General features: G+C 42.7%; 1 protein-coding gene across 2 annotated transcripts; it reads left to right on the plus strand.

The window, feature by feature from the left end:
* Positions 1 to 105: 105 nt before the first annotated feature.
* On the plus strand, positions 106 to 15,950 carry ZNFX1 (zinc finger NFX1-type containing 1). 2 transcript variants are annotated; one of them, XM_036749204.1, is made up of 14 exons: positions 106 to 364; positions 2,815 to 2,910; positions 4,756 to 6,582; positions 7,036 to 7,167; positions 7,398 to 7,546; positions 8,221 to 8,364; positions 8,592 to 8,718; positions 8,938 to 9,182; positions 9,546 to 9,685; positions 10,237 to 10,391; positions 10,971 to 11,116; positions 11,442 to 11,552; positions 11,883 to 11,978; positions 12,448 to 15,950. In XM_036749204.1, exons 2-14 carry the CDS (start codon positions 2,847 to 2,849, stop codon positions 14,887 to 14,889), a joined length of 5,778 nt encoding a protein of 1,925 aa, XP_036605099.1. In that variant the 5' UTR covers positions 106 to 364; positions 2,815 to 2,846; the 3' UTR covers positions 14,890 to 15,950. The 2 variants fall into 2 exon arrangements, with proteins under 2 accessions (XP_036605099.1, XP_036605101.1); XM_036749206.1 differs by lacking the exon at positions 4,756 to 6,582 and having other exon boundaries at positions 244 to 364.
* Positions 15,951 to 16,134: the final 184 nt, after the last annotated feature.

Raw genomic sequence — 16,134 nt, forward strand, 5'->3', positions numbered from 1 at the left:
CCTTCCCGCCCTCTCCCACTCGGGGAAGCACTCTCCCGGGCTGGGCCGAGCACTGCCCTCGGGGCCAGGGGTACACCGCCCGGGCCACCCATCCCTTGGCCCCCAGGGCGCCCGCTCGGCCCCGAAAGCTTCCTCCGCCTGGGGAGGAGGGAGGCGGGCCCAGGCCGCGGGCCCCGGATCCTCGCCCGGCTCCAGCTCCTCCCTCCGGCCCTCCCTCGCTCCGCCCGCCCTGCCCCGGCTGTTGGGGAAAGGAAACTGAAAGTAGAGCCGGGGCCGGGCGGGGCCGGACCGACCTGGGCCCGATTCCGAGCCCGAGCCAGACCCGGAGCAGGCGGCGGTGGCGAAGGCAGCTGCTGGAGCCCCGGTGAGTATCGGCCCCTCTCCCCGCCCCCCGCACTGGCTCCCCAGCATCCCCCCTTGGGCCCCCAGCATCTCTACACTCGCGGATCATTGGTGTCCCCGCACCTTTCCCAGCCCCCCCTCCTGTGTAGCCCCCTCCCTCGCAAGTCTTCCCATTTCAGCTCTAGCCCCTCTGTATCGCTGCTCCCAGGAGCTGACATCCCCCTCCCTAGCCACGCTTAAGCTACGTTTCCGCCACCCTGTCCCCAGGACCCTGCAATTATTATCACCCTTCCCCCCAATTCTCGCCTCAAACCTCTTTATCTTCCCACCTATCTGTATTTCCTCCAGAACTCTCCCCTTTTGTCACCTTGTTCATCAGTGGATTAATGTAAATCCTAATTCTTCCTCCTCCTGTCGTGTCTTTCCTTCCCATCCCCCTCCCCGCCTTTACACCTAAACCTTTAAGCACCCCCCCTTCTTAAGCATCACCTTTTTTTTGTTTGTATTCTTCCCTGTTTTCTCCTCCTCTTCTCCCAAGTCTTAGCCCAGGTTTGGTTTCCCTCAACCATCCGGGTAGATTGTGTTTCTCTGTTATTATTTTTAAACAAGAGGGAAGAATTTTACCCTCAAGAAAAACAAAAGCTGAGGCTATAAGCCTGCATTATAGGGCTGGGTTTGATGATGAGCCGAAGAGATCTAGTCTGGGAAGGAATCACCAAACGTTGTTCCCAGCCAGTGGACTTCTTTGTGATGAGTGCCCTTCCTCCATATCACTCATTTCAAGCTACAATAGCCAGTTTTCAACCATAAAAAATTTCAAACTACATATCAGGAAAAGGCATAGATTAAAAAAAAAACGTTTCCTACGTGAGTCACACCCCCCCCCCCACCAGTACCGTTATGAACTAGCATTTTATTAAGCTCTCATTTTCTGCCACCTGGACCCGGCTAGGCTCTAGGGATTAGAAGTTCAAGCCAGCCTCGGCCCTCGAGGAGCTTACATTCTTGTGGAAATAACATGCCAACAGGGTATCTATTGTGGAAATGGGAGATAATTCCTGTGGGCCCTAGATGTGAAAGGAAAAACCCTCTTGCAGAAAGTGAGGTTAGAGCTGAGGAGCTGGAGGGGGTAGGGGTTGTCATCCAGTTGTAGGGAAGAGCCAATGAAAAACCTATGGAGGCTAGCGGTATCTCAGGTTGGTAAAGTAAGTGGAAGGGGGGGATAAAGTATAAAAAGAGTGGAAAAGTGGGACTGGGCCAAATTGTGAAGGATTTTAAAAGCCAAACAGGATTTTATAGTTGGTCCTGGAGGTAAATAGGAAATGACTGGAGTTTATTGAGCAGGGAGATGTATTGTTCAGATATGCTTCAGAATCAGGCTCCCGTTAAACCTAGTCCTACCCGAAAGACAGCTTCCTCTTCCAATATTGGCTGTCACATAGTAACTAGATAAATGAAATATGTGGCAGATTTCTAAGTCAAGAAAAAAAAAAACTGTACCTTGTTGGGAGATCCCAGGACTACTTTTGATTTCTGAAATACTAATTTGCTACATAACATTTTTTGTTGCTTAGTTGTTTTCAGTCATGTCCAAGTCTTCATGATCCCATTTGGATTTTCTTGACAAAGATATTACCGTTTCCCATTTCCAGTTCATTTTACAGATGAGGAAACTGAGGCAAGGGTTAAGTGTCTTGCCCAGGGTCAGACAGCTAGTAAGTGTCTGAGGCTGGATTTGAACTTGGGTCTTCCTGACTCCAGGCCCAGCATCCTATCCACTGAGCCCCTAGGTGCCCCATATATTTACAGGGCATACTGCTTACTGCATATGGCACTCTAAAATATGACGAATATGAGTATAAAATGGTGCGATGAATCCACGATGCCAGATCAAGGAATAGATAGCCCTTCTCTGCAAGCAACAACACCCCTTTATAGGTGAGGACGAATGAAGCAGAATAACTTGGTGTTTAGCTCGTGTGTGCAGCAAAAGTTTTAGATGAGAATTTAAGGGAATCTTTGCAACTAACACTGAAAGAGTAAAGGAAAGTTGATCTACTCCACTAATTTATACCATTTATATAGCACTTAAACATTTACAGAGCACTTTACTACTGATCATATCCCCTTGAGGTAAGAAGTGCATAGCATCATCCTCATTTAAGATTAAGAAACAGAGATTAAGTGCTGTGCCCACAGTCACACAGCTAGTATCAGTCATCTTCTGTCTCCCAAGTCCAGTAGTACTCTTTTCCACTCTACCAGTTTGTCTTTGGAAATCAAATACTGTTTTAGTCACCTAGCATTTGATGTGCTCAAATAGCTCCCCATTATTACAACCAAATTTCTCTTGATTTTATTGTTATAAAATAACTTGAAGCGTTCAGCCAAGGATTGGACTGGTTGAGTCAAGACTTTGCTGCTTGGTGCTTAAGCGGTACTGAGAGCTAACCTAAACTGATTTCCTTGTAGCAAAAAGCCCATTGAACATCAAGTAACTGAAGATGCTTTCTGAAATGGATGACGGACCAAGCCCAGACACCCCACCGAGGCATGTCAACCATACAGGTGAGCAAGCTTCTCCCACTTTTAATATGAAAACTGTAGTTAAGAGATTGAAAATCCATACTGAAAGCAGGCCAAAGCAGAACTATACATAATTCCATTGAAATGAAGAGTACTTGGTTCTACAGGAACAGCACAAATGACTCTGAAAATTGACAACCCTTCTCTTCCAAAGAGAGTTAATGTATGCTACATTTCATTCAAACATAAACTCCAATGGAGGGGTGAAGAGCTGAAGTAACTGTACTGTATTGCCTTATTCACACACACAAAAAGTTATTCCCAGATAAACCTGTTGCTTTATTATGAGAAGTACAGTGCCCCTTTTCACTTGCTTATAATTCCCTAAAAATAAACTTCTGCTTTACCCAAGTATGTTAAATGTCACAGAAGCTTTAAGTGTGGAATGAGGAACATGGATGAGGAACACTGGTTGTCTTGGGGAGGAGGGGGGGGCAGGAGGCAGTAATACAAACTATTAATATTGTGGCAATACGGAAAAAATAATACTTTTCCACATTGCCACAAAGAAATTATGGGCTACTATAAATCATTTCAAAATGTTATACCATTAGTTTTCTTGATGAATGGTTTCTGCTAACACTAGTTTGAAAAGAAATGTGAAAGTAACAATAGTAAAAGTTTTAAAGTTTGGTTGTACATCTTTGCCTGTTGATATATCCTACATGTCCTTTAAAGGCTACTCAAATTCACCTCATTCATCAAGCCTTCCCTGATCCCCCAACTGGAAGCATTGTTACCTGATACCAGCACTTTTTATTTCTTTTAGGCACTTACCACATTCTAGCATGTACTAATCTGTTACATATCTCCTTATAATCTGCAGAAACTTTCTTGAATAAACATTTGTACATTTTTATGACATAATTCAGCATTGTAAAGTTCTTGTTATGCTTAGTTAAATGTCTCATTTTATGCTTAGTTACATGTCATATTTTATGCTTTTAGAATATTTTGTACCTTTAATTGCAAAATTCATTGCTACTTTGCACAATCATTTATTTCTCACTAAATCCTCAAGTTACTCATAAATTAGATTGATATTTTCATCTGTTTCATAGAAAATGAAACAACAGAGGATTAAGTGATTTCATGTGTCAAGTCAATTTAAAGAATGTCAACTCCAGGCCAAAATTGCCTTTCACATGTCTTTGATGTGTCGTCCTGTGTTGCAACATTAGTGTTTTTAGACCTATACCATGTGAGTGAACTACTGTTTTCATGAGCTCAACTCCTGGAGTTTCCTGATTTCTTTTAAATTTGCAAACCAGCATTCCACTAACTCAAACTTGTAAGCTTATTAAACTTTGCCTTTTATTTGCCTTTTAAAGTTCTCTCACTGATTCTAGGCTAAATTTAAGAAATTCCTCTCTTCAGTTTATTACATTTGAAATCACTATAGCCTAACAAAAGAATTTTAGGATGCTGGCAGGACTGAAACCTTAGAAATAGGCTTTGGAGGGACCTCTTGAGTCCTTTAGTTTAAACTCTTAACTAAACAGGAATTCCCTCTAATGTTCCCAACAAGTAGTCATCAGTCTTTCCTTGAAATTAATAGGGAACATCCAATAGACAACTGTTGGCAACATAGTGCCAGAACAAGTGAACAGATCTCCTGAATTGTGCTGATTTGTAATATTTATTAACTGGCTTTCTGTATTTTATTTGGTTCTCTCACCATAAGAAAACTACCCTTTACTCCATTGGAATAAAACAAAATGAAGAAATTGCTATAAAAATAGCTTGTTCTTTGTAGTTGTGTTGTGCCTTGCCCCTTGCTTTCTGTTCCAGGGCCTTTTGCTTACTGAATATTTCCTTTGTGTTCAGGCCACATAGATGGAGAACTACCACAAAGAACCAGAAATTGGGCAAATAACCCACCAGTTAATGTTCTAAGAGGAAGAACAGACCTACCCAGAAGAGATGCTAGAGCTAACAACACTGTTCCTCGATGGCAAAGGGAAGAAAGGTTTAGTGGCATGGGGAGGAATCCTCATCAGGGAAGGAGATACCAGGGTGGACAGGCTGATGATGAAGCTAGAGGGCAAAGAAATGGTCAAGAGAATGAAGTCAGAAGAAGAAATGGGAACCAAGATGGGAGAGACCGAAGGCATCAACCTGCTGAAAATGTCCATTTTCGAAAAGATCCCATGAAGTGGCGTGGTCCACATCAAAAGGCTGGGGAACAGTCTCAGCAAATTAAGAGGATTGGCTTTGTATTCCTAGAAAGTCTCCTTCAGAAAGATCCTTCAGAAGTGGTCATCACACTTGCTGCTAACTCTGGATTTAAGGATCTTCTAGATCATACATTCATGAAACCTGGCTTACTTCAGCTCATCTGCCAAGTACTTAGGAAGGCATGTAGCTCTAAAATGGACCGAAAGAGTGTTTTACACCTCTTGGGCATTTTGAAGAACTCCAGTTTCCTCAAAGTGTGCCTACCCAGTTATGTGGCAGGAATGATAACTGAGTCTGTTCCTGCTGTTCGACACCAGTATCCAGAACATATTAATAACATCCTCTCACTTCTCCAAGACTTGGTGAGTGTGTTCCCGGCCAGCTCTGTGCAAGAAACCTCCATGTTGATGTCCATTCTACCAGCTTCTCTCAATGCTTTGAGAGCTTCTGGCATTGATATTGGAGAAGAGACAGAAAAAAACCTGGAAAAGGTTCAGACCATCATTGAACACTTGCAGGAGAAGAGACGTGAGGGCACTCTAAAGGTTGACACTTATACCCTGGTGAAACCTCAAACTGCAGAGCATGAAGACAACTATAGAACAATGACTATTTACCCTACATACAATGAGGTACACCTGGATGAAAAGCCCTTTCTTCGCCCAAACATTATCTCAGGGAGATATGAAAGCACTAGCATCTATTTGGACACTCACTTCCGACTCCTACGAGAAGATTTTGTTAGGCCCCTAAGAGAAGGCATTTTGGAACTGCTTCAGAGCTTTGAAGACCAGGGTTTGAGGAAGAAGAAATTCAATGACATCCGAATCTACTTTGACACACGGATTATCACACCTCTTTGTGCATCATCTGGTATTGTATACAAGGTACAATTTGATACAAAACCATTAAAGTTTGTGCGCTGGCAGAATTCCAAACGTCTACTCTATGGTTCCTTGGTCTGCATGTCCAAGGATAATTTTGAGACATTTCTTTTTGCAACTGTATCTAACCGGGACCATGAAGACCTTTACCATGGAATTGTACAGCTTTGCTTTAATGAACAGAGTCAGCAGCTGTTAGAGGTTCAGCCCTCAGACTCCTTCCTCATGGTGGAAACAACTGCATATTTTGAAGCTTATAGACATGTGCTAGAAGGGCTACAGGAGATTCAGGAGGAAGATGTCCCCTTTCAGAAGAACATCGTCGAATGTGAATCATATGTGCGAGAGCCTAGTTACTTGTTAATGGGTGGCAGATATGATTTCACAGCCCTAATAGATAGTTGCTTAGCCAGTGAAATCGGGAAACCATCTCTAAGGAACATTCCAGACTACAGAAGACCAAGAGTTAATGTTTTAGACCTCAACCAATGGCCCTCAAAAGAAGCCCTAAAGCTAGATGAATCACAAATGGCAGCCTTGCAATTTGCTCTTACTAAGGAACTGGCTATTATTCAGGGACCTCCAGGGACAGGTGAAGTTCTGATTTTTTTTTCTTCAAACTTTACCATATTAACTATTGGGATGGGCAGGAGCGGGTAATCAGGTTCTCAACATATGCTCAAACCATAAATGATCACCCAGAATTGCTTCCCAAGAACCAGCAGAATAAAAATGTAAGGATGGAAAGGCTTGCTGGAGATGAAGAGATAAGATGTTATAAATCAAATACTAAATCGTTAACATTCACCATCTCTTATCAAGGGACACTAAATTATAAATTAATGAGCTTTGTCATAGTAAATATTTACTATCACAGTAAAAATACCACATGCTTGGTAAGAGTTTCACAAGAATTTTTTATAGGTAACTTATCTTTGGTTGTACTTGTTCTGTGTCCCCCTCCCCCCAATTAGGAATAAGGACCTAAGCATACTAGAAATAATTTTCTTGAATGTTAACCTCTGTATTTTTGCTTATCTTATAGGGAAAACCTATGTGGGTCTGAAAATTGTCCAAGCCCTTCTGACTAATGAGCAGGTATGGCAGATTAACACACGGAAGTTCCCCATCCTTGTTGTGTGCTATACCAATCATGCTCTGGACCAATTTCTGGAAGGTAAATTTTGCAAAATAACTTGTTCTCTACTAGAAAGTCAGTATTTACATTAGCATTTACATATCAGACACAATATCTTATTCATTAACACCTACAAGTACCAGTGTTACCTTAAAGATAGTTTAGAAGATGTCAGGATTCTTAAGCCAAAGCTACCCAATGTACTGTTCGTCCAGAGGAATTTTGTTGTGGCTCCTCTCACTTGCCATTATATTCACCCTTTTCCTCAGGAATATATAAGTGTCATAAGACCAGCATTGTCCGAGTGGGTGGAAGGAGCAACAGTGAAGTCTTGAAGCAGTTCACACTAAGAGAGCTGCGAAACAAACGAGAATTCCGACGGAATCTCCCTGTACATCTCCGGAGGGCCTACATGAGTGTATGTTCCAAATTAATACTACCTAGGGAGTAAAAGCCCAAAGGCATTGAAGGAAAACCAAAAGACAACAGATATGAAAGCACTTTAGAAAAATTAAGTGCTGAAAGTAACTTGTGATTTTTGTTTCTCTTAGCTATCTTCAAGAAGTGTGTTACATCAGAATTTGGTTTTAAATAAGCCTAGTCTCTAAACTTGGGTAAGGGAAAAAGTGGGGTGGCCAGCCCATGGGTTTTAAGTGCATGCATTTCTTTCCATTGCTGTTTTCTATGGGCCCAACTGCTTACTTGGAATACTTGTACATTGAAGTTAAAAAACCATGCTGATAGGTCCCTGTAATTTCCTTGCTATAAAGAAATCTCAATTTCTTGAAAGAAGTCTCAATCTCAAAAGAAATTCCCTCTACCAATGCAGATCTGGCAGCTGTTCTGGAACATACAGAACTAGAACTGCCTTTGGTCCTCAAGTATTCATGGGCTTACTCAAGATCTTGTAGTCATTAAGTGTCAGAAACAAGACTTAAGCTAAAGTCTTGCTAATTCTCTATCCTCTATGCCTTGCTGTCTCTCTTCCCCTGATTTTCTTGCTGAATTCAATTTCCTCAAATACTTGTCTTGAGAGCTGAGGAAAAGGGAGTTGTATTTTTTTTTCCACAATACATCTTCTTTCTTGGGCAGATCATGACAGAAATGAAACAGTCAGAACAGGAAATCCACAAAGGGGCTCATCATTTGGAGTGTACCACCAAAGGAGTTGTACATGAACGACACCTACAGAAATACATTGCCCCCCAACACTGGAACAGCCTGATGAATGGGCCGGTAAGCTTCCAGTCATTCTACACGGCTATAAATATCTGGCTTGCCTCCTCCCTCCATAATTCTAGAACATGGGTGCACCAAGCCAGAAAGGTGTGCTTTTGTTAATGATAATTTAAGGACAGAGAGAAGGCACTAGTTGAAATCCTCAAATGGAGACCATAACTCATTTTTCCCCCTGCAGGTAAGCAGGCTCATTACTGTTCATTAATGCTGTCTCCCTTTTTCAGGATGTTGAATGGCTTTACTCAAGAAAGGGGTGGAAACAGTCAATGATCCTGGAGTGGCTGGGCCTGGGTTTTACTGCCTTTACCCAAAGTGTGTCTTCGCCCCCCACTGAAGAGCCTGAGAATGCAGGTAAGAGGCTAATACTAACATAATTTCCAGAGCTTGGTAATGAAGTGGGGAGTAGAGAACCAGTACTTGATGAATGTACAATCAAGGCTTTATATCAACACCCACCCCCATTTCATAATTTGAAGACTCCTTTTCTTCTTCATTCCCTAGAGTATGTTGTCTTTGTCAGAAATGTTTTTCTCTCAATTCCCCACCAACACTTCATGATTTTTTCTTCAGCTCGGCAGGAAGGGGGTGAAGAGGAAGAAGGTGAGGAGGAGGAAGCACTAATTGAGATTTCAGAAGAGGCTGACCTGATCCAAGCAGACCGTGTGATTGAGGAAGAGGAGGTTGTTAGGCCTCGACAGAGGAAAAAAGTTGATAATGGAGCTGTACAAGAACTGGCTAAAATGCTATTGGCCATGAGACTGGACAACTACGGCCAGGTAGCACCTGAGCAGGAGCAGGCAACTGGAGAATGGGAGGTAAATTTCTTTTTAAGTAGCATCTAGAACTTCCCAAGAGTACAAGGAAAGGATTCATAACTGCAGAAATAAAATACTTAAAACCATGAAAAAGATCTAAGGCTAGAAGTCAGTACTACTGGCGGCTTTATTCCTAGTACTGACCCCTAGTAGCACTTTCCTTCATTCCTTCAATTTGTTGGGGTTATTTGGGAGGGGGAGGAGGGCGGCAATTTTAACAGTCACCTGTATTTACTTTTTAAATAATGTACAGAGGAGGGAAAGGGGAAACAAGAATATAGTGTATTGTTATTGAAAAATATTGAGGCCTGTGATTCTGAAAGACCATGAATTCAGTGATCCTTGTTGGTCTTTTGCATATAGACTCAACGCAGTCAGAAAAAGAAGATGAAGAAGAAAGTGAAGGTAGAGCTCCGAAAGTTGAATGCAATGACTGAAACAGAAGCTAAGGAAATAGAGGACGTGTGGCAACTGGACCTAAATACACGATGGCAGCTCTACAGGTATCCTCTTTACTCTGCCCCACCTAAAAGGGCCAGGGATTTGTTTTCCCCACTTTTCTTTGCCTTTTCTATTTCCCCAGTCCTCATCTAGGACATTTTTCCAGTGTATTTTCGCTTGCCCCTCCTCACTCCAACTGTTCTACTTCCAGCAGCAAAAAGCATTTCCTCCATTGATTTCATTATCTTATGGTAGCTCCCAGATGCCACTTGCATTAAATTATGATCCTTGATTGTGGACTTTAAAACTATCCTCACTTAACTTCTGTGACATTCTATTACTCACAATATAATTTTGTCGTGTTATGTTCTCGCCATTAAGCAAGTCTGCTTCCCTTATATACCCTATTCTTTGACCTTTCCATCTCATCACATGTTACTTGTTTATCATAAGTATTTGTTTGACCCTTCTTCCCATTAAATTAAGCTTCTTCCAGTCAGGAATTTCCTAGTGTTATAACAATATACAGCCAATTACTCACTCAACAAATGTGCTGACAAGCTTCATGACCATTCTACCAGCAGATTGCTTTACTCTCATCCACTTTCCCTAGGATGTGGCTGCAGATGTACCAGGCAGATATTCGAAGAAGGATCCTGAACCATGAACGACTATACCAGGCCTCAGCAGAAAGGATGGTAGAGCTGAAACTACAAGAGGATCTCTGTATCCTCAAAGATGCCCAAATTGTAGGCATGACAACTACAGGTAAGTAGATTAGGGGAAAACCAGCAGCTTCAGCTTAAGTCCGTAACTATTTCTATAGCACAGCAGTTATGAAATTAGAAGGACAGAAACAAATTTATCTCCAAAATGCCTCATGACAGAAAAAGGCTAGTATGTAGGAAACTAGTCACTAGGCTACCTCTGAGTTTTGCTTGTCTCAAAAAACATAAGTTACTCTATTATTTGAAGGTCTGACAGGTAAAAAAAAAAAGCCCCTTATTCAGTGCCACCTTATAAAGTACATGCCTGGTGTATTGGGCACCCATGTCTGACTTCATGACCCCATTTGGGGTGTATTTGGCAAAGATACAGGAGTGGTTTTTTACAGATAAAGAAACTGAGGGAAATAGGATTAAGTGACTTGCCCAGGGTCATACAGCTAGTAAGTGTCTGAGGCCATATTTGAACTCGGGAAGATGAGTCTTCCTTACTCTAGGCCTGGGACTGTATCCACTGTTACCACCTACCTTGGTGTATAGGTAGTCACAAAGGATAGTTCCCCTATTTTAGTAAGGGTCTTCATGTTGTACAAAGAGTTTACTCTTTCTCCCTGTACTTGAGGTGCTGCCAAGTACCGCCAGATCCTACAGAAGGTGGAACCTCGAATTGTCATAGTTGAGGAAGCAGCAGAGGTTCTAGAGGCCCACACCATTGCCACACTGAGCAAAGCCTGCCAGCATCTCATCCTCATTGGGGATCACCAGCAGGTAAATTCAGGCCTACTTTTACATAGCCAACAAAAATAACTTCAAATAAGGAAAAGTTTGTGATGTGCTTTAATTCCCTCTGAAATTTCCCTCTTTTGACCCCTAGTACCTTTACTGTTTTTATAATTCCCTTTTATTACCATTTCTTGAGAGTCTAATCTTAAAAGTACTGTTAGGGTACCTGATATAATCAAAAATCACATTTTGCCCTTTCCTGTTTAACTCTTACCAATTTATCTGAGTTATTTTTGTAGAGTATGTCAGTTTGGATGTGCTTTGAACCAAATATCGACATGTGTTACATGTTTTTCCCCACTCCCCACAGCTACGCCCCAGTGCCAATGTGTATGACCTGGCCAAGAACTTCAATCTAGAGGTCTCACTCTTTGAGCGGCTAGTAAATGTCCACCTTCCCTTTGTCCGTCTGAATTACCAGGTGAGAAACAATAGGCCTTGGCTAAGGATTTTACATATTTCTTTTTTATTCATTTACTAGGTGAAAAGTGTTAATGATTTCACATGAAGATAAACTGTACATACTCTTACTGATGTGACTCTCAAATCAGTTTTATTTCTCTTCTAAGGCTTGACTCAGGCATAGCTGATTTGGCCACTTGGGAATCAGGGGTTTTTAATAGAATGTGTTTTTCTCCCAAGTTTTTCCAGCAGCAAAATTAGGATTGTGCATCCTAGCCTTTGGAGCATTTGCCACTTTTCAGGATTTAAGAGTATCATGTTTCAAATAACTTATGTCTATCTGTTTCAGCACCGCATGCGCCCTGAAATTGCACGGCTACTCACACCCCACATTTACCAAGATCTGGAGAATCATCCCTCTGTTCTCAAGTATGAAAAAATTAAGGTGAGTTTATTCCAAAAGATGTTTCTATGATAATTACTAACAATTTAGGGAATTGTATAAGGGAAGAGAACCAACTGTTGAGAGTGATATGGCTCCTTCCAGCTTAATCAGCAAGAAGTATTCAGTAGAAAGCATACCTAGCCTTTGGTAACCCAGTTGTTCTACCAGCTTAATTAGACATAATTATGAGAAGGTCCTAATCAAAGCAAAGGGTAGAATAAAAGTGGAGTCAAAGAACTTTTAAAGGGTCTCTTCCTAGAAATGAGCAGACAATTCATGTCAGAGTTAAGTCACATCAGAACTGACTACTAAACTATATAAGCTTTTGTGCTAGGACTCTGAATTTTAGTCACCTTTTCGAAGTGCCCAGCTGTTCTCTGTACCAAGTAGGCACTCAAAGAGGAATAAGATTCTGTACAGCATGGCCTCGGTTCTAGCTTTAACAGGGTTTTCTTTTTATTTTTCACAGGGAGTCTCTTCCAACCTCTTTTTCATAGAGCATGACTTCCCTGAACAAGAGATCCTGGAAGGGAAAAGTCACCAAAATCAGCATGAGGCGCGCTTTGTGGTAGAATTGTGCAAGTACTTTCTGTGTCAGGAGTATCTGCCATCCCAGATCACTATCCTTACAACCTATACTGGACAGCTTTTCTGCCTCCGCAAACTCATGCCAGCCAAGACATTTGCAGGTGTGAAAGTCCATGTTGTGGACAAATACCAAGGGGAAGAGAATGACATCATTCTACTATCCCTTGTGCGGAGCAACAAAGAAGAGAAAGTTGGGTTCCTCAAGATCAAAAACCGAATCTGTGTAGCTCTGTCCAGAGCCAAAAAGGGAATGTACTGCATTGGGAACATGGGGATGCTAGCCAAAGTTCCATTGTGGAGCAAGATCCTTCACACTCTGAGAGAAAATGGTCAGATTGGCAATGCACTAATGTTATGCTGTCAGAACCACCCTGATACACAAACACTGGTATCTAAAGCCACTGACTTTCACCAGGTGCCAGAAGGGGGTTGTAGTCTCCCCTGTGAGTTTCGGCTGAGTTGTGGACATGTCTGTACTAGAGCCTGCCATCCCTATGATTCTAACCACAAAGAATTCCAATGTATGAAGCCTTGTCAGAAGATACTCTGTGCTGATGGGCATCGGTGTCCATCAGTTTGCTTCCAGCCCTGTGGCCCTTGCCAAGTGAAGGTCCCTAAAACAATTCTGCGTTGTGGACACCAACAAATGGTCCCATGTTTCATGCCAGAGTCAGATTTCTGCTGCCAGGAACCTTGTCCCAAATTCCTGACATGTGGGCACAGATGCAGTCACTCCTGTGGAGAAGAGTGTGTCCGTCTTTGTTCTGAGATGGTCACCGTCAATCTCAAGTGTGGACATAACCAGCAGGTGAAATGTGGCAATGTAGAAGATCTTCAATATGGCTTACCTGTCAAGTGTACCACCAAGTGTAGTACAATCTTAGACTGTGGGCACCCTTGTCCAGGCTCTTGCTATGACTGCTATGAAGGACGGTTTCATGAACGCTGCCAGCGTCCCTGCAAGCACTTACTCATCTGCTCACATAAATGCCAGGAGCCTTGCATTGGTGAGTGTCCACCCTGTCAAAGGATCTGCCAGAATCGCTGTGTCCACAGCCAGTGTAAAAAGAAGTGTGGAGAGCTGTGCAGCCCATGTGTGGAACCTTGCACTTGGCATTGCCAGCACTACCAGTGCACCAAACTTTGCTGTGAGCCATGTGATCGGCCCCCGTGCTATGTGCCTTGTACGAAGTTGTTGGCTTGTAACCATCCTTGCATTGGCCTGTGTGGGGAACCATGCCCTAAGAAGTGTCGTGTGTGCCATCAAGATGAAGTTACCCAGATTTTCTTTGGCTTTGAGGATGAACCAGATGCCCGTTTTGTACAACTGGAGGATTGTAGCCACATCTTTGAGGTGCAGGCTCTTGACCGCTACATGAATGAACAAAAAGATGAAGAAGTTGCCATCAAGTTGAAAGTCTGTCCTATCTGTCAGGTTCCCATCCGCAAAAATCTTAGGTATGGTACTAGCATAAAAAAGCGTCTGGAAGAGATTGAGAGGATCAAGGAGAAGATACAAGGCTCAGCTGGTGAAATCACTACCAAGCAGGAAGAGCTACAAGTCCTACTAGAAACAAAGACCAATATCCAGCGGTTACTCCCTGAGGATTTTCTAATGCTAAAAGAAAAGCTCTCTCAGTCTGATCTGTCTGTGAAAGCCTTGGGCCTAGCTAAAAATCAAATCAGCTTCTATGAGCGCTTAGCCAGTATACGGGAATCACTGAGCAAGATAGAAGTCAATGAGAGGGCTGGGGTAAGGATTCGGCTAGAACAAGTCCATAAGTGGCTAGCAAAGGAGCGTCTGAGTTTTACCAGCCAGGAATTGGAAGACCTCCAAAGTGAAGTACAGAGGATAACATATTTGGTGAACCTCCTGATCCGCTGCAAGATGGCAGGGGGAAAGATGAGCAGTTCAGTAGTGGAAGAAGTGGCCACACTTAGAGAGATCCTAGAGGGAACTTTTAAATTCAGTAAAAATGACGAGGAACTGGTGGTGAAGAAATTGAAAGCCCTGGATGCCGTCCTTCCTTGCTGTGGCTTGGGCATCTCAGAACAAGAGCGCGTACAGATAGTAAATGCTTTGGGCTATCCCCGAGGTCACTGGTTTAAATGCCCCAACGGCCACATCTACGTGATTGGTAATTGTGGGGGAGCAATGCAGAGGCGTAAATGTCCTGATTGCGATGCAGTAATTGGTGGTGAAAACCACACTCTGGAAAGTAACAACCAATTGGCTTCAGAGATGGATGGTGCCCAACATGCAGCTTGGTCTGAAACAGCCAACAACCTGTTGAACTTTGAGGACATCCGCAGGTTGATCTAGGAAGATGATTTCCTATTACATTTCCTTTCCTTCTCCCTCAGCCATAGCCAGGCTGGGCTTGGCTCCCTGAAGAAGGGACTGCTATTTCTGACTTCCCTGAAATCTTGGCACTCTACTGATCCATTTTAGGACTTTTCCAGTGTTTGTTCCTAGAGTTAGTCCTGCGCTTAAGTGAGCACTTTACCTCTAATCGAGAATAAAATTAATAGACAAGATTTTCCCTTTTCTTTCTCTTATAAGGTCAACCTCCCTGGTGCATGTTTTGGGCTTAAGCTGCCTAGTGATAATCTCTTGGCCCTGTCTTCCTGCCTGTCTTAGCTAAATGCTCTTTGTACAGTGCGTATAATGGCACTAGGCACATGGTAGGAGCTTAATACTTAATGACTGCATCTCAGGCCCCAGCTATGCAACCCAATTTTGTCCCAAAGGAGCTACGTAGAAGACACTTGTCCTTGAAAGGAGCTCAACTGGAACATTCTTGCATTCCTTTGGGGCCATCTTTACTCCAGAAGGCATTGAAGAGAATACAGAAAATTCAAAGTCTATGACAGGGTTTTAAACCTAACTTGGGCCTTGCACATGTCCATGTTGACCAAGGAATAACAATAGTAATGCTTCCACTGGCTTGAATTTCAAGAAGACAAGAAGCTTTTTTATCGCAGTTTAAATAGGTTTGGAAGCAAGGCTGCCTCATGGGGCATGCCTCATTTATCCCCCGAGCGGAATAAAATTGACATGCAGTACCAGCAGCAACCTACTTATCAAAGTGTAACCCTTTCATCTCTCCTTTCTATATCATGGCTTTGCTGGGTGGAGCTTTTAGCATGCCTCCGATGTCTGCAGGCCCGGGCCATGCTCAGGCCCGGGCCATGCTCAGGCCCTCTGTCCTGCTTAGGTGTTGCCTCCATGGCATTTGTTCCATAAAACACATAGATTTCTCAGGTCCTTTCTACTGTTTGCAAGCAAAATCCCCCAACCTTATGTATGCGTTCCCTTTTGGTCTTTACTATGCACTTTAGAATATGATGCCAATTAATAAAGCAATTATTGACAAAGATAAATGGTCCATATTTCCTTCTCATAGCTGCTGCCAACGTAGCTCTGTTAGCATCTATGCTTTTTTGAGTCAACATGTAACCAGGACACCACGCTTCTATGGATTAAGTCAAAGACTCCTCTGGTTCTACTCCCCTTTATAAAGCTAACTTCATCTGTCCACAACCTTTATCACATAGTACAAAAGAA

The sequence above is a fragment of the Trichosurus vulpecula genome, chromosome 3 (assembly GCF_011100635.1).
Source record: "Trichosurus vulpecula isolate mTriVul1 chromosome 3, mTriVul1.pri, whole genome shotgun sequence".
NCBI lineage: Eukaryota > Metazoa > Chordata > Mammalia > Diprotodontia > Phalangeridae > Trichosurus > Trichosurus vulpecula.